The following is a 27,088-nucleotide window of genomic DNA, read 5'->3' on the forward strand; positions in this document are numbered from 1 at the left end:
CATGGAGACCCTGATTTGTTGACTGAATCTATTGACTGAGTCTATTTGGTGACGTAGGTAAACAGCCGTAGTACTGAACTAAATTGGGCTAATAATTGTTGGTGACATTTCAGGTGTATGGATACATAACAAAACAGTCACTAATATTGCAAGATTTAGAAAGAAATGACAGTTATCAGAGAAATAGTCTCTGAGGAGTTTATTTTGCCCATGGCAACATCACTGTACGTACCTCCGAATAATCATAAACATCTAAAAATAAGTGCAAAATTATAACATTATAGGCTTACTAGAGCTCTATTCTCAGACTAAATGAGTCTAGACTCAAGGTATCATACTTACGCTAGAGAGAGAAGAGTGGATGTTGTTGTTGGTGAGAGAGATAAGGACACGGTTGGCTTGTTTACCAGTTACCAACAACCCAACCTGCGACTCTGTCAAGTTCACAAATAGTAAGTACTCGATGCTAACTGATCACCACACATATGACAAACATCGTTTTCTATTTCACCACATCATCATACTACATCCACCAACATATGTTTCAGTTTATAAACTTTCCGTTGCTACAACCTTTAATTCACTATCCTGACTCCTCCACAATACTATTAGATTACCGCAATACATTTACATTACCAAATTTTAAACACGTTTGTTCCAGAAACATGTTCAATAATTCCTGATTTCTGTTTTGTCATTTTTTTAAATTTTTCTTTTGGCATTTAACAAAAAGCATCATTTTGTTGGTTACTAATCTTTACTATAAAAAGAGTCGTGTCTGTCTGTCTGTCCAAAGTCATGCTAAGAGTTACTATAGCAGCTATAGTTACTATAGATACTATAGTACGAGTTAGTTACTATAGTTACAATAGTTACTGTACGATAGGACAGCGTAATAGTTACTATCAAAAGTTGTAAAAACATATCAGGCAATTCTTAAACATGAATGTTTCAAGACTGTGACTGTTAATGTAAAAGATATAGCTACCTCGGCTAAGAAGCTCTGCTAAGTACTGCTCATTAGAACATCCAGGAGCTGATATTGAGAGTAAGAAGAGAGAGACAAAAACAATTAAAGGCATGATGTGAGCCAAGGTGATGAGAACCTTGTGTCACGAAATTGCTGTTAACCTCGCGCATGACTGTGTCAACAATTGAGCCAACACAGACCGTTGCCTTATAGGTGGGACAGGATACGCTCTGCTCGTAGCTAAAGCTGTTAGTAACAGCTACTAACAGTTAGTAGCTAACTGTCAGTAGCTGTTATTTGCGCTGTTGTGTAGATGGTATTAGTAATAGGCTAGTACCATCTAGTAAGTTCTAGATGGTTCTGCAAAAGCTAAGTCAGAGTACTTGGAGAAACCACATTCAAGTTCTAATAATTCCAACAGAGTGCAAAGTTCATTGAAGCAGCGCTGCTGTTAAAAATTGATAAGAAACTTGAGGGTGTAAAATTAAATTAAGCCAACAGTAAAGATTTAAGCTAGGTTAGAATAAACCTTTCCTATTGTGTTTTAGAGTAGGTTATGCCTCATGACTGCCATGACCTTGGCCTGACCTTGGTGCATAAAAGGTCTTACAAGGACCATGAGTATACTATTTGTGCAATTCTACCATTACTCGTATATGACCTTTTAACCTTTTAACCATTAACATTGTCTGGCATAAGATGTTCTTTATTTGAGGTATTTTTGAGAAACCAAGGTCAAAATAGATGTTCCAACGTTTGGCTGCAAATGCCTACGGATAAAGGGCAAAAACAATACCTGTAGGTGACAATGTGTTTGTTTCTTACTCATAGGGTTCCACTGGCAGCTGTTACAGATAACTGGAAACTGCTCCAAAGTATCAATCATTGTTGTTTCCTGTTTCCTGTGTCCTATAGGCATTGTATTTTATTATGTTATTATATTACACTATCCAAAGCCTAAGGAAGCAATAAATAGATTCAGAAACTTTTTGAGTGTGACAATTTTGCAACAAAGTTGTTCTGCACTGGACTTTGATATATACATGTATATAGTTCAGGTATTTATATCAGTAGTCAGTATATATGTATATCTAAGCATATATTTACACATATATCATATCTTCTATAAATATACCGATTTCTCAACACTGGTACGTGTCTCCTTTGAGCTATAGTTATTAAAATTCCACGCTCTGATGGGTTTGAACTCATGACAAATGCATCCATATCCAGACACTCTACCACTGAGCTATAACCGCATATAGATCCATGATTTTATCATATGGCATATATTGTATGCACATGCTAATTATTTTAGCAATAGGCCCACGCGCTACGATACACCTGTTAAAAATATTTTTCGTAAGATTCAACTACTATATTTGGAGTCAAGGCCAACTCTTCTCACCCGAACAATTAAATTATCTCTGTAGAAAGAGCCTCCACATTCTCTCTCCCTTCGGTCAGACAAAGACAGTACGATATCTCATTTTTACCTTTGTACCAGTATCGAGAAGTACCAGTATCGAGAGGTACCAGTATCGAGAGGTACCAGTATCGACAGGTACCAGTATCGACAGGTACCAGTATCGACAGGTACCAGTATCGACAGGTACCAGTATCGACAGGTACCAGTATCAAGAGGTACCAGTATCGACAGGTACCAGTATCGAGAGGTACCAGTATCGACAGGTACCAGTATCGAGAGGTACCAGTATCGAGAGGTACCAGCATCGAGAGGTACCAGTATTGAGAGGTACCAGTATCGACAGGTACCAGTATCGAGAGGTACCAGTATCGACAGGTACCAGTATCGAGAGGTACCAGTATCGACAGGTACCAGTATCGACAGGTACCAGTATCGACAGGTACCAGTATCGACAGGTACCAGTATCAAGAGGTACCAGTATCGACAAGTACCAGTATCGAGAGGTACCAGTATCGACAGGTACCAGTATCAAGAGGTACCAGTATCGACAGGTATCAGTCTCGTCGTATTCAAAGTTTAAATGGATAGCTTCTGCTAGAACAGTAACATTTTTTATACCCACACACTTACTTCTATGCAATAATTGTTATTAATAATTAAAGATATTCAAGATTTTTATTATATATTTTATTATAAAGATTTATCAATTGTATGTGCAAAGACTTTTTTATTACCCGGGCATCGCTGGATAGTACAGCTTGTATGTACATATATATACGTACATGTAGATATATATATATCCTGATCATGGATTGAAATTCTGCATCATGCAGGATATGATAAGCCCAGCACGTTACCATCTGCACTAATCAACTAACCATCAGTGTCGTAGTCTGAGTACTGTGTAGTCGTAGTACTGTGTAGTCGTAGTACTGTGTAGTCGTAGTACTGCGTAGTCGTAGTTCTGCGTAGTCGTAGTACTGCGTAGTCGTAGTCTTGCATAGTCGTAGTACTGCGTAGTCGTAGTACTGCGTAGTCGTAGTACTACGTAGTCGTAGTACTGCGTAGTCGTAGTACTGCGTAGTCGTAGTGCTGCGTAGTCGTAGTACTGCGTAGTCGTAGTACTGCGTAGTCGTAGTACTGCGTAGTCGTAGTACTGCGTAGTCGTAGTGCTGCGTAGTCGTAGTGCTGCGTAGTCGTAGTACTGCGTAGTCGTAGTACTGTGTAGTTATCACACCTAAGGACCTCTTACGGCACACCAGACTGTCAGTGTGCTAGTAATTATAGTTCACACTTAAGACTGTACGCTTAGATTTCGAACGTAGTTGTTACCTGCCATATGAGAAACATTCACCATGCTCCTCGCAGATTCATTGGGTGAAAGACAAGGGCTAGGCTGGCTATGAATGTTTTCAGTAACCGCTTACTTCAGTTCGTCCTATTTTTAAAATTTGTCAATTGCAATTGTAGAATTTATAAGCATAGCCTAGGTTTAACTTATATCTGCAGAAAATATGAGTTTCTCTACTGCCAGCCTTATATGAGCAGTGCTGGGGCTACCACTCAGCTGCTAATGACAGTCATGAACCTAAACTCCTAATGACAGTCATGAACCATTGCTATCCAGTCAACTAGTAATAAACTCTTGACCTCAAAAATACTAGTGGACCCCTTTCCAATTTGCTGTTACTGCCTTACCCTGTTTCTCAATGGCTGTTACTGTGCTACCACCCATTTTCTCATTGGCAGTTACTCTTTTATCCTGTTTCTCATTGGCTGTTACAGCATTACCCTGAAATCTCTTTTTTTCTTATATAACTGCATGTGAGTTGGACACTATTCATTTGCCTGACCCCTAGCAATGAGTTCAGACTTGTCTCTAGATATACTCAAAGTGTCCACAGTCTCTCTATTCACAATTCTCATTATCTCCTTGTTCTACCGCTCAGAGAAAAAAAGATGTCATGTAGTCGGCAAAGTGAAAGAGCTAATCATATACCCTATTAAGTCATTGCCTGGACTAAGAGTAGAGAAAGCAGAATGCTCCAAGACAGGGTTGAAGTACTTCAATGTGGCTGATAGGTAAGTACAGATAGGTAAGTACTCAAGTATAACTTTTTTTATTGGAATGGGTACGCATCAAAAAGATGATATTTTTCGTTTCATGCCAACAGAAAAAAAAATGAAAAGACAGAAATCGAGAATTATTAAACACGTTTCAGGAACAAACGTGTTTTAAAATTAGTAATCTAAATGTATTGCGGATGAGTCAAGATAGTGAAAGAAAGGTTGGACTAATAGAAAGTTGGTAAACTGAAGCGTACGATGGTGGATGTAGTATGTTGATGTGATGAAACAGAAAACGATGTTTGCTATACGTGGAAGGACAAATGCAAGTATTCTGTTCATATAATGGTTAAAAGAATTTGCAATGCATAGTTTTTAGAGTTTTTGTGTAATTATATAAAAAAATAATCAGTCAATTTTTTGCAAAGGTTTTTACAATATTATACACCCTATATATACTTTTTCAGGCAGACTATAATCATTTTTATAGAAATAAATGTTGTACATATGGCGCCGAGAGAATATAAATAATTATTCTACAATAATTCTGCTATTATTACACACTAGAAAATAAATAAACAAATGAGAAGGTATTACCATGTGGTGCTATAACTACAAAAAAAGTTTAATGCAAAAAGAACACTTAGCTGTCAGTTAATCACTGCAAATTTGTTTCAAGCAAATATAGGTCTACTCTCATCTGAAGTTATCTACTCTCATCAGGTGACAACTTCAGAAATATATACATAATGTATTTATTATATATACATACATTTATCTACAGTGTATCTACAACACTGAAGAACTGAAATAGCAGCTGATTGTTTTATGAAAGTGTTTGCTAGACGATAGAAGTGTCAGTACTCACAGCACTCTCTACCTCCTTTAAACTCTCACCAAGATGGCAGAGTACACATAATAATTATTCTTGTTCACTGAGACTTTAGTCGTCAGTAAACATAGCTGTTCACAGTCACTTGCTGAATCATTCAGTCTCACATATATACTTTTACAACTATTTATATTTACCTTTTTGTGGTCTGGAGGTAATAATGTAAATATATTCTTCGTGTGATGCCTGTAAACAATTATGAAACAACTTATACAATATCAACAGACATGCTCCATAAATAATCCCAACATATAAAGCCTATTTTTATAAGTCATATTTGCACATCTACTGTGAGAAAGTTGTCTTACGCGTCAGCTGGTTACTTGACTTTACACCAGGTATGCATTTTCTTTTTTTAGGCAGTTCATGCTGGTGTGTGACAATGTTTATGTGCAGATGTCGAACTTCCTGTCTCTTATGAGTCTTCAGCTTGAGTATGATGAGAAAGAGCATTGCCTTATTGTGAGTGGACCGGGCATGGATACTGATTTGACTATTTCAATGGAGCCACTAAAATATGACCCTGCAAATATTCAATCCATTGTGTGAGTATCCACCGTAATACTCATGTAAAAACTTTTCTTGTAGGCTATGAAGTTTTATGCCAAGTATTCATTATCTAGTTTCTATTTGAAACACTTTTATACATTGTTTCTTTAGATGTACAGCTCCATCACCTAGTAGAGTGATGGGTGTTTTATGAATAACAACTCTTACTAATAAGCCCTTGCTTTATATTCTTTCACAGCTAGAAGACGATATATTCAACAAGCATATGCACACCATGTTTGGTGTGAGAACAGATGCCGCTCTGAAGCATGCTATGGATAAATAATGGAAAGATCATAAGGACCCCTCTTACTCTATGTTTCTAGAGTTCTTCCTAAATAATTCTTAGGCTCTCCTTCTTACTAGTTTACGCAATGCTAGTATGACAATTTTGTGCATAAAAACTGTTAACTGTATGTTCGCTTGAGTTCAGGTAGGTAGGAGGTAGGTGGGACTGTCACAGGTCATGGAGCAAAGCACTCATATATTGTGTATTTGGTTAGAGTTGCAAATGGAAGACAACTTCAGAGTAACAGCTGAGAAGAAGACACTCGGAAATGACCATGTCTTAGACATTTGAATAACTTGTTGTGTTGATGTGTGTGTGTTGAAGATGGTATGACAAAAGTCAAGTGAAGTTTATGGAAGTTGGAAAAGAGCAGTCTGTGTGGTTCTCAAGTTATCTTGAGAAAAGATGTATCCTTGTCACTAGTGTATGTGAGCATGAAAGGGAGGTGAATCGCGCCCACAGATACAACAAGTCTGAGGAAAGGCCTAAAGACCCAAAGGTAAAAAGTAAATCCTGAAACTGAGTGATACAATTTGAGAATGTTGAATTATAGCAGTCACCACAAAATAATACATTAATACGAAATTTCTTATGAAGAAAAACATAAATGCTGTTTTCAATCGCTGTTAAACTATTCATCAGAATTGAAGGAGTTAATTTTTACTGCTAACTTAAGATTAATTTTTAAGATTAACCTAATTTTCACAATCTTTGCTTTAGTCATTCAAAAAACATTTACATGCTCAACTCAAAAATATAAGCAATTTAAAAAAAATGTAACAAGATAACTAGTAAGTACTACTCTCTACAAGCGTAAACTGACTGCAGTCTTTATAGACGATGACCACAATTACTTCATGCAAAAGATGCATTAATACTCAAATATGATTTCAGTTACATCTTCAAATTTACACAGATATAAAATCTAAAACCTGTCTAGCAAATAGTAAAGCTTGAACTAAAAGAATAGAGGGAGAGGGTGGGAGTGACTCCATCCCATCTTTCAAAACTATTGTTAATATTAGTTTAATTTGGCAAATGGGAAGAACATCTCGTGGAATCTATGCACTGACTATTGTAAGAAGGAATAGAGGGTAGAGCGCTATCAGAGGTAGGGAATCTTAAAGCCAATACATCTGGCTATAATAAGAGTCATGAGTTTTTGTAAGAGCATTGGAGTTGTGTGTTCTTGTACGTAGTGCATGAGCTGTTGGAGTTATGTGTCCTTGTAGGTAGTGCCCAAACTGTTGGAGTAGCGTGTCCTTCCAGGCCATGGATTAGACGACAGTAGCGAGTTCTTTTAATCTGGCATCTGGCATATTGCATTATACAGATTCTGTTTTCTTCGTCACATCCATATTTGGTGGTAAACCAGAACTCAATAGAGGAGATCAATGGACGCATTGAGGAGGAGGTTTCCAACAAGTCTTTTAGAGCTAATATTGTCGTTGAGCAACAAAATGGTATTCACAAGCTACTTCCCTATGAAGAGGTATCAGCTCATTGTTTACCTAAGTTACTGTTAAGGAGAAGAGGTATCAGCTCATTATTTACCTAAGTTACTGTAAAAGAGAAGAGGTATTAGCTAATTGTTTACCTAAGTTACTGTAAAGAATAAGAGATATTAGCTCATTGTCTACCTAAGTTACTGTTAAGGAGAAGAGGTATCAGCTCATTGTTTACCTAAGTTACTGTAAATGAGAAGAGGTATCAGCTCATTGTCTATCTAAGTTACTGTAAATGAGAAGAGGTATTAGCTCATTGTCTACCTAAGTTACTGTAAATGAGAAGAGGTATCAGCTCATTATTTACCTAAGTTACTGTAAAAGAGAAGAGGTATTAGCTAATTGTTTACCTAAGTTACTGTAAAGGAGAAGAGATATTAGCTCATTGTCTATCCAAGTTACTGTAAATGAGAAGAGGTAATAGCTCATTGTCTACCTAAGTTACTGTAAATGAGAAGAGGTATCAGCTCATTGTCTACCTAAGTTACTGTAAAAGAGAAGAGGTATTAGCTAATTGTTTACCTAAGTTACTGTAAAGAATAAGAGATATTAGCTCATTGTCTACCTAAGTTACTGTAAATGAGAAGAGGTATCAGCTCATTATTTACCTAAGTTACTGTGAAGAATAAGAGATATTAGCTCATTGTCTACCTAAGTTACTGTAAATGAGAAGAGGTATCAGCTCATTATTTACCTAAGTTACTGTAAAGGAGAAGAGATATTAGCTCATTGTCTATCCAAGTTACTGTAAATGAGAAGAGGTAATAGCTCATTGTCTACCTAAGTTACTGTAAATGAGAAGAGGTATTAGCTAATTGTTTACCTAAGTTACTGTTAAGGAGAAGAGATATTAGCTCATTGTTTACCTAAGTTACTGTAAATGAGAAGAGATTTCAGCTCATTGTCTACCTAAGTTACTGTAAAGGAGAAGAGGTATTAGCTAATTGTTTACCTAAGTTACTGTAAAGAATAAGAGATATTAGCTCATTGTCTACCTAAGTTACTGTTAAGGAGAAGAGGTATCAGCTCATTATTTACCTAAGTTACTGTAAAGGAGAAGAGGTATCAGCTCATTGTTTACCTAAGTTACTGTAAATGAGAAGAGGTATCAGCTCATTGTCTATCTAAGTTACTGTAAATGAGAAGAGGTATCAGCTCATTATTTACCTAAGTTACTGTAAAAGAGAAGAGGTATTAACTAATTGTTTACCTAAGTTACTGTAAAGGAGAGGAGATATTAGCTCATTGTCTATCTAAGTTACTGTAAATGAGAAGAGGTAATAGCTCATTGTCTACCTAAGTTACTGTAAATGAGAAGAGGTATCAGCTCATTGTCTACCTAAGTTACTGTAAAAGAGAAGAGGTATTAGCTAATTGTTTACCTAAGTTACTGTAAAGAATAAGAGATATTAGCTCATTGTCTATCTAAGTTACTGTAAATGAGAAGAGGTAATAGCTCATTGTCTACCTAAGTTACTGTAAATGAGAAGAGGTATCAGCTCATTATTTACCTAAGTTACTGTAAAGAATAAGAGATATTGGCTCATTGTCTACCTAAGTTACTGTTAAGGAGAAGAGGTATCAGCTCATTATTTACCTAAGTTACTGTAAAGGAGAAGAGGTATTAGCTAATTGTTTACCTAAGTTACTGTTAAGGAGAAGAGATATTAGCTCATTGTTTACCTAAGTTACTGTTAAGGAGAAGAGGTATCAGCTCATTGTTTACCTAAGTTACTGTTTAGGAGAAGAGGTATCAGCTCATTGTTTACCTAAGTTACTGTAAAGGAGAAGAGATATTAGCTCATTGTCTATCTAAGTTACTGTAAAGGAGAAGAGGTAATAGCTCATTGTCTACCTAAGTTACTGTAAATGAGAAGAGGTATCAGCTCATTATTTACCTAAGTTACTGTAAAAGAGAAGAGGTATTAGCTAATTGTTTACCTAAGTTACTGTAAAGGAGAAGAGGTATTAGCTAATTGTTTACCTAAGTTACTGTTAAGGAGAAGAGGTATCAGCTCATTGTTTACCTAAGTTACTGTTTAGGAGAAGAGGTATCAGCTCATTGTTTACCTAAGTTACTGTAAAGGAGAAGAAGTATTAGCTCATTGTCTATCTAAGTTACTGTAAATGAGAAGAAGTATCAGCTCATTGTTTACCTAAGTTACTGTAAATGAGAAGAGATATCAGCTCATTGTCTACCTAAGTTACTGTAAATGAGAAGAGATATTAGCTCATTGTCTACCTAAGTTACTGTAAAGGAGAAGATGTATCAGCTCATTGTCTACCTAAGTTACTGTAAAGGAGAAGAGATATTAGCGCATTGTCTACCTAAGTTACTGTAAAGGAGAAGAGATATCAGCTCATTGTTTACCTAAGTTACTGTAAAGGAGAAGAGATATTAGCGCATTGTTTATCTAAGTTACTGTAAAGGAGAAGAGGTAATAGCTCATTGTTTATCTAAGTTACTGTAAATGAGAAGTTACTTTGCTGAAAAAAATGAGAAAACAATATTTTTAAATTTGAAATAGTCAAGGTAGCCCAAATTGAGCTGATATCTATTGTTGCCCTGTATTGACAGGATAAATGGCGCAGAATCTGCATTGGATCAGAGGCTATATTGTTCAACGAAAGGCCATGCCCAAGATGTGTTCGCATAAACATTGACTACAAACGTGAGGAAGTAAGGAAAAATTGTGAGCCAACGAGAACGCTGCTCAGGTATGTTTCAACCATGGCTACAGGCTACAACGACTGACTGGCAGTCAGTCATCATGCGTTCATGTTAGCAGAAAGCACAAACTTTTCCAAGGAAAGATGTTTTCTGAATGACAATTCAGTGACCTTTGACGTATGTTTTTGCTTTCTAAAATCATAAATAGCTTTCTGAAGATATTTTATACATGTAAAAGATATGAAGAGGTACTCACAACTATTAGCTTACCGCTAGAGCGGAATGGTGATTTTTATTAGGAAGGATCATTTAATAGTCGCAAAGTTCTGATTACCTTCGTCACTCTTGCACTCGCTATAGAGATTAGCCATGGGCTAGTGGTCTAGAACCTCTGAACTTCATACAGCAGTTTAGGGTTCAATTCTCTCAATTGCTTCGTTCAATTGCTCATTGAAACTGGGCTTATTGTCTGTACTATATTGAGATACTAGCTGTGCTACCCGGCATTGCCCAGGTAATAAAAATTAGCTTATAAATTATGAGAAGTAATGAGAGTTGCTTGCCCCATGCTATTAACCTGGTACATTGCCAATGGAAAATTTTAGTAAGCTAATTAATGACAGTCACATACTTACGCAATAACCCTGCGTGGTATGCAAAGCCGTTAGGTATGTACCGGCAAGCCAATAACTCAATCTCTGTGCCTTTGGGGTAGGGCGTCGGACTGGGGAATGGTAAGGTCCGAGATCAAATCCTTTTCGGTACGAATTCTTCATTTCAAGATTTTAATAGCTATAGCCAGATTGCCACACATACAGACATACTTTGAGAAATATATTTATAGATGTCCAGCCAATATCACAGAACCATTGTTTTTACAACAATACTCTTAAAAACGTGTACAGCATCTAATTGTAGTCAGCTAATTAGACATAATATATGATCTTTGAGGAATTGCTCACAAATTAAACACTGTCAATAAGCATCATGAACCAGTATCAGAGTTCAATTTCAACAACTCTGAGAATTTATATAGGAAACTATACAATCTCAATGTCTGAATTTATGCCATGCAGTTTGATAGCAACATTTTATGACTGTCAAATCCATCGCTTTTTTGATGTCATCACCCTGTTTGCACACGCGCTCGTCTACGAAAAAACCGCCATCTTTGTAGAAAACGATCGTCATTCTCTTGATTAATAGTATTTTTCGGTGTATTTTTGATACTGAAATAAAAATTTTGCAAACAAAAGCATTGTTTGCAATAATTAATTGCAGAAGCTTCGTGTTTTTAACGATAAAAGTTGTCCATAAAGATGGCAGACAACGATAGAACGACATCACAAAAAAAACAAAGGATATAACTGCTTAGTTGATAGGCCTAGGAGCGACCTTACTGACGACCTTCCCATTTTGTCTAGCCTCTGAAGAGAAAATTGCGCTAGCTCTACTGCACATCATACGCCCACCCTCTCCTAGTGTGAATATTTCAGCTACAGTCAACCCTCTACTGACCACCATATACCCACCCTCCCATAGGGTTAATATTTCAGCTCAGTCAACCCTCTACTGACTATCATATACCCCACCCTCCCATAGGGTGAATATTTCAGCTACAATCAACCCTCTACTGACTATTATATACCCTACCCTTTCATAGGGTGAATATTTCAGCTACAGTCAACCCTCTGCTGACTATCATATACCCCACCCTCTCCTAGTGTGAATTTTTCAGCTACAGTCAACCCTCTACTGACCATCATACGCCTCACCCGCCCATGTTGTGAATATTTTAGCTACAGCCAGCCCTCCACTGACCAGCGTGTTAACATCTTACTCTACTAAGATATGTCTTAAATTTCAAGTAAAAATGGAACTCTCCTGAAGTAATTCAAACAGAGTTTAAAGTTCATTGAAGCAGCGCTGCTGTTAAAAATTGATAAGAAACTTGAGTGCGTAAAAATAATTTAAGCCAACAGTAAAGATTTAACCCAGGTTAGACTCTTCCTAATGTATTTTAGAGTAGGTTATGCCTCATGACTGTCATGACCTTGGCCTGACCTTGGCACATAAAAGGTCTTACAAAGGCAATGAGCATACCATTTGTAACACTCAATTATATGTACGACCTTTCAACCTTGAACATTGTCTGGCATACGACACTCATTATTGTAGGTATCGCCGGGGAAGCCATGGACGAGACAAATATGTGCCAACATTTGGCTGCAACTGCACTCTGATAAGGACTGGAACAATATCTATAGGTGACAGTGTGTCTGTTTCTTACTCATAGGGTTCCGCAGGCAACTGATACAGATAAATGTAAATTGCTCGAAGTATCGATATGACAGAAAAACCTCACTATATGTTATTTACTACACTGGTTTACCAACATGATGGAGGTAAAACATGATGGAGGTAAAACATGATGGAGGTAAAACATGATGAAGGTAAAACATGATGGAGGTAAAACATGATGGAGGTAAAACATGATGGAGGTAAAACAGAAAAAATTATGTACTCTATCTGCTCAATGCTCTAATAAATGCATGTAATTTGCAGACTTTCAATACAAATCAAAATATATCTGTTCACAGTTTCCGTTGTTTCATTATTAAACCAATACGCGCATGAAAAGTGAACAGCACTAACAATAACAGTAGCAATAATAATAACAACAGTAGCAATAATAATAACAACAGTAGCAATAATAATACCAGGTGTAATAATAATAACAGTAGCAATAATAACAACAGGAGCAATAATAATAACAGGTGCAATAATAATAACAGGTGCACTAGCAATAACAGGTGCAATAATAATAACAGGTGAAATAATAATAACAGTAGCAATAGCAATAACAGTAGCGATACAAGTAGCAATAGCAATAATAATAACAGTAGATATAATAATAATAACAGTAGCAATAATAACAACAGTAGCAATAATAACAATAGTAGCAATAATAACAACAGTAGCAATAATAGTAGCCATAATAATAAAAGTAGCAATAACAGTAGCAATAGAAATAACAGTAGTAAAAATAATAAAAGTAGCAATAACAGTAGCAATAATGATAATAATAATAAGAGTTGCTAAACTCATACATTGTAGACTTATGTTTGCGTTAAGTTTGCGAAGACTGTGGAATGAGTCCCCTTATTGCACAACTGATGGTATAATTCTGCTGCAAAAACAGAGATGAAAGATAAGCAATTTCAGATAAGCAAGCGCAACACAGAGAGGGGGAGGAGAGAGGGGGGCGAGAGAGAGGGGGGAGAGAGAGAGGGGGGAGAGAGAGGGGAGAGAGAGAGGGGGCGGGGGAGAGAGGGGGCGGGGGAGAGAGGGGGCGGGCGGAGAAAGGGGGCGGGCGGAGAGAGGGGGTGGATGGGAGAGAGAGGGGTGGATGGGAGAGAGAGGGGTGGATGGGAGAGAGAGGGGTGGATGGGAGAGGGGGAAATGTGGGGGAGAGAGAGGTGGGGGAGAGAGGGGTGGATGGGAGAGAGAGGGGTGGATGGGAGAGGGGGAAATGTGGGGGAGAGAGAGGTGGGGGAGAGAGGGGTGGATGGGAGAGAGAGGGGTGGATGGGTGAGGGGGAAAGGTGGGGGAGAGAGAGGTGGGGGAGAGAGGGGTGGGAGAGAGAGGAGGGGTGGGGGAGGAGGGGAGAAATACAGAACAGAGAAAAAAAAGAGAGATGGTGGAGAGCAATAGAGGGTGGAGAGCGATAGAGATTGCAAATACAATTTAGCAGCCAAAGTCAACAACAATGGTGTGCGCTAATTATTTTATGCTATAAACTAATATCTACTGATGGAACTCGAACCAGAAGACACAAATCCAATCAAAATTATAAGCAAAAGCAAGGTTGTTGCATAGTGTCAAATCTAGCTAGTAGAGATTTGTGTTCTAGCAAGCTTATTAAAAGCAATCATTAGAAAGTTCACAAGAGTTGATCAGTAGACTTTATAAAATGAACAACTTGTGTGTACAACTTGTTTGAACAGCTATGATTAACATTTATTTCAAAAGCAGACAAGAAATAAACATTTGGCACCAAATGGAAATGTTCTGCTGATGCAACTCCTACTAACTCAAAGTGCTAGATTCAATTCATCATCAATCATTGTAAGAAGAAACGACAAGAACATCTGGATGCAAGACAAAGTATACATAATATTATAAAATATGGAGCCATTCTGAGGGTGAGTCGATACAATATCATCGGTAGCGCATCAGATGCCCAGAAAGTCAAGTCTATTGCATGCAGTCATATGAGTCGTATGAGAGGAGATATAAGTAAACAGGTGAAAGTGTTTCAAGTGACCTTACGAAGCAATAACATTCTCAATATATTAATAGCCATAGATAGCTTGGAATCTCTTCAGCGCTTACTCCGGTCCGATGTATCGTATTTGACTATAATTCAGACCTGTTAACTTAATATCCATAGAGTTAATCCTTCTTCAGTCTAGTTGTAGTCATCCTATAGATAATGCTGTCATTACCAGGATCCATAGTCATCATGCCGTGCGTGACAAATATGACGATGAGTGCCATTCCAACGACTAACCAAAGAATAATGTGGAAGATAACAGGGTAGTTCTCACTCCATTCGCTGGACAGCCCAGCAACCTTAGCCGCCGCTATAGCTGCATTTCCATCCTGCAATAATCTTTAATTTTAAAAGCAACATCTCATTAGGGATTGTTCGCTACGCAATGACTAATGACTATATTAGGGCTGACAGTTACGAATAAAAAACAACAGGGATCCAGATCTAAACAACACGGATCTAATCTACTTTCAGATGAATAGCCCATCGCTATCTCTCCAGTTATCTTCATTAACACGACAGAGCTACTCACTTGACCAAAGGCTTGCTTTGGACTCATCTGAACACTCTGCTAAACTAGGTTGTGCAACAACACACAGCTAAAGAGCACTTACCAAAGTAGAATTCCCCGTTTCTTCATCCGCAAGCAGACTCCTAGTTCTCCTGCTGTGCGGAGCGCTTGAGCCCGGCAAGCTGGCCAAAAGGAAAACAAAGTCGTCTCCGTACAGCTTTCCTAAAGCTTCATTCACCTGTAACAAGATGCCACACCTTGACACTGTATGTGACACGATAGATATGTGTCCGGGTCACTGTTTTACAAAAGCAATCATCTAACAGTTGAACTTGTACATAAATAATGATGGGTCATTTAGAGTTTGATGCCAACTACACATACATATTTGCTCCCATTATAAAACTTTTTGAATTAATTCATGCAGTTTTTTCTTGGCTTTCAAATAATATAAAATTTACTGCTTTCAAAATAGTAGTCCTGGAGCTATGAAGTGCAACACGCGTAAATGATGAGACATCACAAATGTCCCATCATTTACGCATTTTGCACTTCATAGTTTAGTGATATGCCTCAAGCGCCTTAGTGATTGCATGTATGAGTTAACTTCCTGTTAACTCATACATGCATATCACTCATGCAACCATCAACCCTTGACAGGATATTCTACGATTAGCTAGAAAGATAAAACATCATGAGGCGCATAGACTGAAATAAGGAGTGAATCTAAGAGAGTTATTGTCTAACAGAATACGTCTAATCAACCTTCGATGCTGAATATTTCTTCTGCGAGTATCTGAATCGCAGGGAACTAAACATACCTTGACAATGAGAGCAGATATTAACGCATCAACTTCTCCAGATACAACTTTAGTATCTGTGATAGGCAGTTTGATCTCATATGAGAAAAAGTCAGCTACACCAAGGTTCTCTCCGGAGTCAAACTGAAAGAAGAGTTCACAGATCTTTAAGAGCGCTTAAAGGCAGATGTCTTGGAGTTAGGGTTGTGTGAAAGTATTGAGACATAACAAGTGTACAGACACCTAGGTCTCAAGCGGTGTATGGGTGTACAGATGTGCATGAGTACACAAAAGTGTATAGTTGTACAGCCATGAATGGGGGTACAGACGCGCATGAGTGTAAAGATCAATCATGTTGCACAGATCTTTGGATCAAGCAAATGCACCCATTCCTTTGATTGCTATGCTAGATTACCAAACTACATGTAATTACAACTAGAGAAAGGATAAACAGTCATCGGTGTGAGAAACTTCACATTAGTAATAATAACTAAGCGTACTTAGTTAAGTTATAACAGCCAAGATATTGGAACGTTTCTGACAGCAGTTTTGCAAGTCTTGATGCCACAAGTCAACTGTGAGATGACAATGCTATATACATGTAGTTTACAGTACTATTAAAAATGTGGTTGCGTCAAAAAAGGTCGATTTAATGAAATTACAATCAATAAAAGGCTAAAACATCAGCTACAATTTGATGTCATTTTTGTCTTTGTAGACCAATCCTGTCCAGAGATATATGCATTTGAATGAGGCCATCTTTTAAAAAGCTCAGCTTCCAGCTGGTGCCTTCATTCGTGACGTAACGAGTGATAGGCCTACATCTGAAAAAAGTCCCCGAGCGATAAATATGAAATCTCTTCATTAGCCAATCATCAGCACAAAATTTTTATATAAGTCGCAATAAATGTTATCACTCGTAAAACGCGTTGTCTGTGATCTCAAAGTTAGGGATTTTACTCTATTATAAGATCGCATCGACATCGATATTTACTAAATTAATTAACATCATTACTTTAATGAATTACTCGATCGACATGTTTTATTGACAAACAACAGAACTGTAAAAATGCTTCCAGTCACTGCGAAGGTGACTCTGAGTTTTCTGAGCATCAGGTGGCTAAAGTTTGGGACAGACAGCTTACAGTTAGAGCTGACAGGCGTCAGCAGCGTTATGCTACAGAGAGCGATAGAAGAATGGAGGTAAATTTATCTTTTACTTTGAGTCTCCTATTATAGATAATCTGTTGTGTTTATATTCAGATTATATTTCCCTGTTTGAGGCTATAATGTAATTTCCTGTGCGCGCATGCGAAATACGGATGCACAGTGAGTTATTGACGGCTTCTTTTTAATCCATAGCATCTAGCAATACAATGGCTTAGATTGATCATTACATCTACTAAAGGTAATAATTTTAGGACTCATGAAGACATTTACTAATTAATAGAATTATAACCTTTTGCTATCACTAATCATCGTTTTACAATTTTTATCGTTTCACCGAGCTATATTTGCTTCAAAATTTATTTCACAGTTTTAGCTAGTCAATTAGATTTATGATTAGACTTTAGATGTTCACTTCTTACTTATAGAAAGTGAGGAAAATCGATTGATCAATGCAAATCTTTAACTTCCAGAACCAAAGCTTCGAATTGTTGGCTTGACGCACTTATGCTTAGAACTGTTAAACATTTATTTATTTTTAAAATTACACTCGCGATCTATCTATCTCCCAATTTGAAAGCTTTCGATAGATACGCGTCAGAATGACATATCTATGAATGACATATATTTATTGCATTTGTTTTATTGATTACAGGATGCTTATGTAGTCCCACCAAGCGAAGCAGCTTTGTCAGTGTAGAAACTGCCATAAATGGGAAAGAGAGACTTGAATTTGTGCTGCATAAACCATGATGTTTTGTTTGAGTTTGCTGCAGTAGATAAGTTTGTCCTATTGTATGAGCTGAAACTATGTGAATGGCCACGGCTTGGATGGATATTTGTAATAAAAGCTTCATGCCAAAATGAAAGTTTTTTTGCTTATAAAAATTATATAAAATAATATTGTTGAAGATGATGCAAAACATGATTTGCAGAACATTGAATACATCATAGCTCCGTTGACACTTGTGCTGAAATCTTGTCTGATACATACTTCTGATTTATGAAGTGTAATCAGAGCTGTATTGGCAGGTACTTTTGCACAGCTCGACCATTCATTTAGTACTTGAATCAATTAATCAAATGTGACCAGTGAATTTTTTTCTATAAATTGATACCAATAATGACTCAATAACATTGACTATACAATGTACATGACTTTTAGGGATGCAGTTGGTTTCGCCACATATTCTTTTCAAAGACGCAGCTTGCTTATTTTACTTAATAACTAGTTTCCGATGTGGTAGCGACAGAACTGTGCCAATACAAAGACCTTACTCTACTTAGTTTGATTGACATAATTACCGTAGACCATCAGAATTGGTAGTCGGTACTAAGATGTTTAGACAGCATTTAGAAGAAGCTAATATGATCAATTTTCAATTTTCCATATTTGAGGTGTTTGAGACATGGATAATAATGTGTCTGTAGCTGGATTTAAAATTTCATTCTAGCCAACATGAGCACATACAAGATAAAATATATGCCAATAGAGCCGCGTAGGACTAGACTTTTATCGCAATAGCCGATGTGAATACGAGAAATAAAGACAGGTTGTATCACGTGTTACATCATTTTGGGACAGTCTAGCCATGTTTTTTTTGGCCTGAGCGTTATTACCGCAATCAATGTTTTCGATTTTAATCTTCAAATACCTTGACAATGAGATCGCCTAACACAACAAACAACATATCAACTAATACACAAAAAAATATTTTCTTTTAAAATCAACTCAAATTGGACGCAACGACATCTTTAACACTTCGCTATATAATGATAACATGTAGCATGGTAAAGCAATGCTACCAGCAACGCTGTGATTAATAGAACTGAGCCATAATTCCCTGATGAATAACAATCTCATTACCTTTTCTAGCGACTGTGATATGAGAGAGATCTGGTGGAGAAAGTGTTGAATACCAGGCTCTGTTGAGTTGACAAGCTCCGTAGATGGAATGAGCCGGGAGACATGTTTTTGCATGACATGCTTACTCTCTGAAAGATGATCCAATGGGGCCTCTAGATCTTTTACCTACAAGTTAGTCGTGCCATCAACAAGATATTAGAATAGCCATGGCAATGATAGTAGCAAAAATGGATAGTGCAAGAACTAGTAATATAAACACTCGCAGCAGAAGTACAGTAGTCGCAGTAGTACTAGGAGCACAAGTACAGCTTATGTATTATTATCTTCTATATATTTATACAATAGCGTGTGTGTCACGCTCCTCAACCAAGGTTAATGTTCATAGTGAATCACGCTCTTCAGTCAAGGTTACTGTGCATAGTGAATTACGCTCTTCAGCCAGGGTTACAGTATTTGAGGTAAAATAATGTTATAAGCAAGAGTCAAACTCGCAATATTCATTTATGCTAGTCTGAAACTCTACCAACGGCGCCATTCGAACACCTTGTGATGTTTGAGTATAATTATGTACTAGTCTTTGCGCTTTATTAGCCCACCTGGTGATGGCTCATGGCAAACTAGACTGCCAGGACACTAGTGTTAGTTGGCCGTGACACGCTCTTCAGTAATTAGATAGGAATAAATCATGGTATCACGAATACGAAGGCTCTGTATAGTTTTGCTCAAATTTAATCAACCTTCTTCACAAACAAGGATCTTGCAAATTTCTGCTGTTTAAAAACCCTTGAAGGACCTTCTTAGCAAATTATTGATATCGAATAGAAAAGAGACACAAAAATGACAAAAATTAACTATGAGCTGAAGTAAATATGGAGAAAAATTAATACTAGGGGAAAGTTGACACGGTTTTCTCTCGACTATGTGAATAGTTTTCTCTCGACTATGTGAATAGTTTTCTCTCGACTATGTGAATAGTTTTCTCTCGACTATGTGAATAGTTTTCTCTCGACTATGTGAATAGTTTTCTCTCGACTATGTGAATAGTTTTCTCTCGACTATGTGAATAGTTTTCTCTCGACTATGTGAATAGTTTTCTCTCGACTATGTGAATAGTTTTCTCTCGACTATGTGAATAGTTTTCTCTCGACTATGTGAATAGTTTTCTCTCGACTATGTGAATAGTTTTCTCTCGACTATGTGAATAGTTTTCTCTCGACTATGTGAATGGTTAACCGAAGACTAATGTGCGCTATCATTTGCTTTTGTTGACAAGTTGTAACCGTACAAAGAATACACAACCGTGAAATTTTCAAGGTTTGCCACTTGTTATGATTATTAGTTTTATTCATGTTTATACCCACCTTGGTTTCAAGTCTTATCTCCACCACATTGCTATGTTCAGAGTAGGCATGATGGAGTCTGTGCTCCAAGCTATCGCTAGCCACATAGAGGTCATTCTAAAGCGACATGGCATTTATAGTTAGTTACACAAAGACATGCGAACAATCTAACAATAAAAAGAGACAAGGTATTATTATCGAAATGAAACCTTAAGCAATTGAATACTATATTTGATGCAAGGGGCACCGCTATGTTTACGGTTAAGAAAAAATAAAAAGTCCTCGCTTACCAGTTTAAGATGTAGCTTAGGGTCTTCACGTTTCTGGAGAAAATCACTTCCTCCATACACTGTTAGAATAACGGCAGACGTTGGTGTGTGAAATGGTGAATTGGCATAGAGACCAGTGAATTTCAGGTCCTAAATAAATACAGCCATAATATAGAAAGTAGGAAATAAATAAAATAGAAAATTGTAATAACGCAGTCGCAATAAAGCAAATTTAATGACAGGATTATAAATCTTTACTGATTGACTCTGTTGTTACATACAAGTTGATGAAAACACGCTTACAAGAGTGGAGCTATTCAGAACTATCGGCTACAGGCCGTTCAGCTACAACTTATCATCCCAACACAAACTTTTTAACACATGACAGAAAATTTAACTGGGTTTTGGGACCCCTGAAGATGTTTCTAACATATGACTCTCGAAAACTCTTGAGCCAGTTTCAGGTGTCAAAATAAAGAATCTGATAAAAACTTCAAATAAACACAAAAATATCAATTGAATCTTATCAAGTTTGATCAGTGATACACTTATCACTGTGTATCTCTATTACTCTTTTCACCTTTGAACTTTTCAATTTGAGTGTTGGTAAACTAAGAGAAAAACTAAAGCCTGTTTTTAATGAACATTAAGTTTACTGACAGCACAAATTTTTATTGCATAGAGATTAGACAGTAGCATGGCTAACTGGTTTGAAAAATAACTTTTGGGTACTTTTAAACACATACCAAGTTTTATCAACATTTTCAAAGCGTGAGAATTGAAAGAAAGATTCATAATCTTTGCAAACTATTGACTAGACACAGTTGCTGACTAGACACAGTTGCTGACTAAACACAGTTGCTGACTAGACACAGTTGCTGACTAGACACAGTTGCTGACTAGACACAGTTGCTGACTAGACACAGTTGCTGACTAGACACAGTTGCTGATTAGACACAGTTGCTGACTAAACACAGTTGCTGACTAAACACAGTTGCTGACTAGACACAGTTGCTGACTAAACACAGTTGCTGACTAGACACAATTGCTGACTAAACACAATTGCTGACTAGACACAGTTGCTGACTAGACACAGTTGCTGACTAAACACAGTTGCTGACTAGACACAGTAGCTGACTAAACACAGTTGCTGACTAGACACAGTTGCTGACTAAACACAGTTGCTGACTAAACACAGTTGCTGACTAAACACAGTTGCTGACTAGACACAGTTGCTGACTAGACACAGTTGCTGACTAGACACAGTTGCTGACTAGACACAGTTGCTGACTAAACACAGTTGCTGACTAGACACAGTTGCTGACTAAACACAGTTGCTGACTAGACACAGTTGCTGACTAAACACCGTTGCTGACTAAACACAGTTGCTGACTAGACACAGTTGCTGACTAAACACAGTTGCTGACTAAACACAGTTGCTGACTAAACACAGTTGCCGACTAAACACAGTTGCTGACTAAACACAGTTGCTGACTAAACACAGTTGCTGACTAAACACAGTTGCTGACACTATATATTATATTATATATTAAAATCACTCTCTTTTAAAACTAGATTACTTAAAACTTGCCAGTTCAAAATCTTCCTTTATGAAAGTTGCGCACTTGTTAATAGGTTTTAAACATGACTTTCAAGAATAGATAAACTCTACGAAAAAATTTTGAAATTCATATTTATGTGAAGGCTTTTGTGGCTAACACACTCCACAAGATGTATACACAAGCTGATTTGTGTAATTCTATAACCACTGCTCAAAAGTTAATACGGGACATATAAACACAGCGCATACTTTTTTGGTATTTGTGGTGCTACAACCGCATAATTATTTGCCATGTTGGACAATAAAAACGTATAACGTGGCAACCAGATGGGAAAAATGTATTAGAATGGCAGCCAACAGAAGGGCTTTTGTCTCGCATGAACACATTGGCTGATCGTCAGCATTGACATGTTCTGAAAAGAGATAGTGCAAACCTACTGAGTGTAAAGTGAAACCAAACATTGCTGAGAGCACATGCTGGATATCTGTTACACGAATCGTTTCAACTTTCTTATCCAACGACACATATGATGGAGTGTGTGCAATTGAAAGATAATCAGCACCTGAAACAAAAACAATAAATTTAAGTTCTAATAGAGAAACGAATATTTCTTTCCTTGGTCGAACAAAGTTAAATTAAGATTACGAAAGAAAATGCACAAAAGGTGAATAATTAAGTAAAAAGACGATCGAAAAAATATAACTGCTATTAGCCTAGGAATCTAGAATCTAGATTTAATAATAATGTGCTTTGGTTTTGTATCACCATGTTCACAGAGACTCTCTTCACCTTCATCAGAGTCATCAGAATCAATAACACTATGCTTTTTTGTGAGTTGAAGTCTTTGACAATTGTGGGTATAGCAAAAAGGCCTTTCTTCAAAATATTCAGCTTTGACAGCTAAATGTAAGCACTTTAAATGTCCATGCTTCTGAAGCAGCTCATCAATATTTCTTAGAGAGCTTGTTGTACATAGGGTCTACAGGAGCTTGTTGTACATAGGGCCTACAGGAGCTTGTTGTACATAGGGTCTACAGGAGCTTGTTGTACATAGGGCCTACAGGAGCTTGTTGTACATAGGGCCTACAGGAGCTTGTTGTACATAGGGCCTACAGGAGCTTGTTGTACATAGGGCCTACAGGGGCTTGTTGTACATAGGGCCTACAGGAGCTTGTTGTACATAGGGTCTACAGGAGCTTGTTATACATAGGGCCTACAGGAGCTTGTTGTACATAGGGCCTACAGGGGCTTGTTGTACATAGGGCCTACAGGAGCTTGTTGTACATAGGGCCTACAGGAGCTTGTTGTACATAGGGCCTACAGGAGCTTGTTGTACATAGGGCCTACAGGGGCTTGTTGTACATAGGGCCTACAGGAGCTTGTTGTACATAGGGCCTACAGGAGCTTGTTGTACATAGGGCCTACAGGGGCTTGTTGTACATAGGGCCTACAGGAGCTTGTTGTACATAGGGCCTACAGGAGCTTGTTGTACATAGGGCCTACAGGGGCTTGTTGTACATAGGGCCTACAGGAGCTTGTTGTACATAGGGCCTACAGGAGCTTGTTGTACATAGGGCCTACAGGGGCTTGTTGTACATAGGGCCTACAGGAGCTTGTTGTACATAGGGCCTACAGGAGCTTGTTGTACATAGGGCCTACAGGAGCTTGTTGTACATAGGGTCTATAGGAGCTTGTTATACATAGGGCCTACAGGAGCTTGTTGTACATAGGGCCTACAGGAGCTTGTTGTACATAGGGCCTACAGGGGCTTGTTGTACATAGGGCCTACAGGAGCTTGTTGTACATAGGGCCTACAGGGGCTTGTTGTACATAGGGCCTACAGGGGCTTGTTGTACATAGGGCCTACAGGAGCTTGTTGTACATAGGGCCTACAGGGGCTTGTTGTACATAGGGCCTACAGGGGCTTGTTGTACATAGGGCCTACAGGAGCTTGTTGTACATAGGGCCTACAGGAGCTTGTTGTACATAGGGCCTACAGGACATTTTAGGGCATTTTAGCACTGACTATACATAAAAGAAAAGGTTTGAGCAAAGAAATTGCAGTGGCATATGAAATATCAAGTGACATATGCGAATGAACAAAAAACCATTTACTGTTTGACCCAGCAACTCCAGCATCTTCTCTTGTATAATATCAACAGTACAATTGGTAATAGAGGTTGGGTATAGCAAAACTTTTGATAAACCACATCAATTATTAGGAGAGTAAAATTAATAAATGTGATGTAATGAGTTTGTTTTGAGTACGGATTAAATGGCAAGGCTCTCCATAATTGTACAAGGCAAACCTGGTAGTGAGCCTTCATCAATACATTCTATAAAGACACTAGTGGCAAAATTGAATAGCATTAATAAAGACCATCTCAACAAAGTAATTGACACAATTGACAAGAGCGATTTACCATGAATATTGCAAACATTGGAGAGGCACGGGTCTTAATTGGATAGCGCTAACTATGCTGTTGGGGAAGCAAGTTAAAAGCAAAATCAAGTAAAAAAAAAATTGGTTACATTTTTAACTGTATGTGGTGAAAGTGTGACAAGGATCTAATGATGGAAAATCAATGGGGAAAAATTAGCAATGACTCAATTGTGTTTCACAGGCCTGATGATTACATGTGAAAAAAATCATAAGAAAATGTGGTGGTCGATTGTAATTATACTTCCATACTGATTACACATAAATAAGAGTATCGTATTTTAACTGAATAAGAATTAGAACACATTTAAATTTCAGCAAAAAAATACTGAAAAATTTTACAATAACTTGGAGAATAATGAAAGTAATAAAAAATAAGCGCTACTTTTATCATTCCCTCTAACATAATATCATTGCTGCTGTTTTTTAAAGATAACTTTGTGTTTTTATAGGCTTTACTACAATTGCCAGCATAACAAATATAGGCACAATAAAAAACTACAAGCAGCTATGCGATACAATATATCAATCATGGTTATGTTAAAGCACATGAATTACATAATTTTTTTATTATATATTTCAATACATCAGAGTCTTGGCTTTCAAATGAGCCTATATTCAATACACAAAGAATAATAGAACTATGAAAAACGGGGTGTCAAAAGTACGTCCTGCAAAAAAAACACTTGGTTCAGGTACTAAAAATGTGGCGTCATAGTTCTCATTTAGCCTTAGGTCGTCGATCCCTTTCGCTGCCATTGAGGCTGGGATTTTTTGCGACAATTGGTGCTGTTAAACCCGGAGAGTGCTAACAATAAACTAAGATTCTAGATAATCAACAATGCCTGGGATCGTGCTAACGCCGACCAATACAAACACATGTTCTGGGTTAATTAATTATGCTTCAATAAATGTACTGTCGTTGATAAAGGTAATGAAATCACATGGATTAAATTATGACCTGCGGTTGCGTGGCCCTAGGACTAAATGTGAATCGCACTTTCGCGAGATCACTCAATGCTTGAAATTAATTAGTCTCAGTCGTCACCCTTAACATCGCATTAAAAATAAAAAGCTAGTGCATAAAATCATCGGGAAAATATAGTATGGTTCTTGGAGTTTGAGGTACTTATCATAGAAATAATATGTACATGGAGAACTAATGACACTGGTTCCGTTGTCATCGTCATTCGTTCTCTGGAGTTGTCCTACTTTCGCCTGCCACTACCGTCATTATTGTCACTTTCGTAGTTGATAAATAAGCGGTAAGAGCACACAACATCGAATATAAAAATTGTGACGTCACAATTTTCGAGACTATGCCAGTAAACTTTTTCGCGGTAGAGCTCTGGGGAAATCCTATAAACACCAATCAATGTCTGTCTCACCATGGCAAACAGTAGCTCATTCGAAAGCTAAGACTCTGATGTATTGAAATATACAATAAAAAAATTATGTAATTTATGTGCTTTAAGAGGATAACCATTAAATTGTTCAGCATATATATACATATATATGAGCAATATTATTGTAGTAATCAATAGTCATATCTTACAACATGTTTTCCACAAGGTACCACAGCAAGTAAACTAACTAATAACGTCTACCAATTAACAGTTCGTATATAACATCTATATCGATTATATTATGCCTAAGAAATTATGTAATTTATTTTGCAACTTATTAATTACCTTTCCTGTAGTTAATAGATTGGTAGTTAAAAAATAAATTTGCAGAATTTTCTTGCCAAAGCTTGAGTTTAAAATGCAATCGAAATGAACATCAAAGCAATGACATACAGCCCCCATGGGGCTGTATGTCATTGATCAAAGGCATCGGTGTCTCAGCAAACTCTTACAGTAAATACAAAATTAAGACTCTTTTAAGAAACCAAAAATGCTAACTCCCTTGTAAACGCTTATTGATGTGTCGACGAGCTTACATACTTGCAGTAAATTTTGCGCTTGAACTTTGCAGTGCTGATTCAGTTTGGCAAAACTGAACAATGGTTTTTGTATGTGTTAATGTACTAAGTTATTTAGCAGTTGAAAAAAGTGTGACATACAAGAAGCCCTAACTAGAATGTACCTACCATAACTAACAGATACAAGTGAAACGACCACGAGAAACGCTGAATCGAAGGCAGCAAATCGCTTCATGTTTCTCTAACCAGTTTCGGACACTAACAACTATCGCAAAACGAAAGTCACATGACTTAACTCAATACCGGATGTATGAATATGTTGACTTCCGCTAAATTCTAACATGCAGTTATTTTTTTTCCTAAAGAGCTGCTTGGCGACAAATTGCTACGGGACGATATGCTTTAGGGCACTGAATTTTACTACCTCTGAAATGGCATTGGCCTATCTAAACCAATGAACTTCTGTGCAACGATTTTAGCGCCATCTTGATTACTGCTAC

General features: G+C 37.3%; 2 protein-coding genes across 2 annotated transcripts; one reads left to right on the forward strand and one right to left on the reverse strand.

Moving 5' to 3' along the window:
* The first annotated feature begins 5,805 nt into the window (after positions 1–5,805).
* Positions 5,806–12,876, forward strand: LOC137406513 (mitochondrial amidoxime-reducing component 1-like). Its single transcript, XM_068093101.1, has 5 exons — positions 5,806–5,903; positions 6,521–6,695; positions 7,530–7,688; positions 10,280–10,419; positions 12,551–12,876. The coding sequence occupies exons 1-5, from the start codon at positions 5,836–5,838 to the stop codon at positions 12,666–12,668; spliced, it is 660 nt and encodes a 219-aa protein (XP_067949202.1). The 5' UTR covers positions 5,806–5,835; the 3' UTR covers positions 12,669–12,876.
* A 1,444-nt stretch (positions 12,877–14,320) lies between these two features.
* On the reverse strand, positions 14,321–26,888 carry LOC137405988 (renin receptor-like). Its single transcript, XM_068092481.1, has 8 exons — positions 26,757–26,888; positions 22,662–22,786; positions 20,684–20,812; positions 20,415–20,510; positions 19,054–19,218; positions 16,041–16,163; positions 15,323–15,457; positions 14,321–15,037 (listed from the first exon to the last, which is right to left on the reverse strand). The coding sequence occupies exons 1-8, from the start codon at positions 26,821–26,823 to the stop codon at positions 14,828–14,830; spliced, it is 1,050 nt and encodes a 349-aa protein (XP_067948582.1). The 5' UTR covers positions 26,824–26,888; the 3' UTR covers positions 14,321–14,827.
* Positions 26,889–27,088: the final 200 nt, after the last annotated feature.

Source organism: Watersipora subatra, chromosome 10 (genome assembly GCF_963576615.1).
Source record: "Watersipora subatra chromosome 10, tzWatSuba1.1, whole genome shotgun sequence".
NCBI classification, from domain to species: domain Eukaryota; kingdom Metazoa; phylum Bryozoa; class Gymnolaemata; order Cheilostomatida; family Watersiporidae; genus Watersipora; species Watersipora subatra.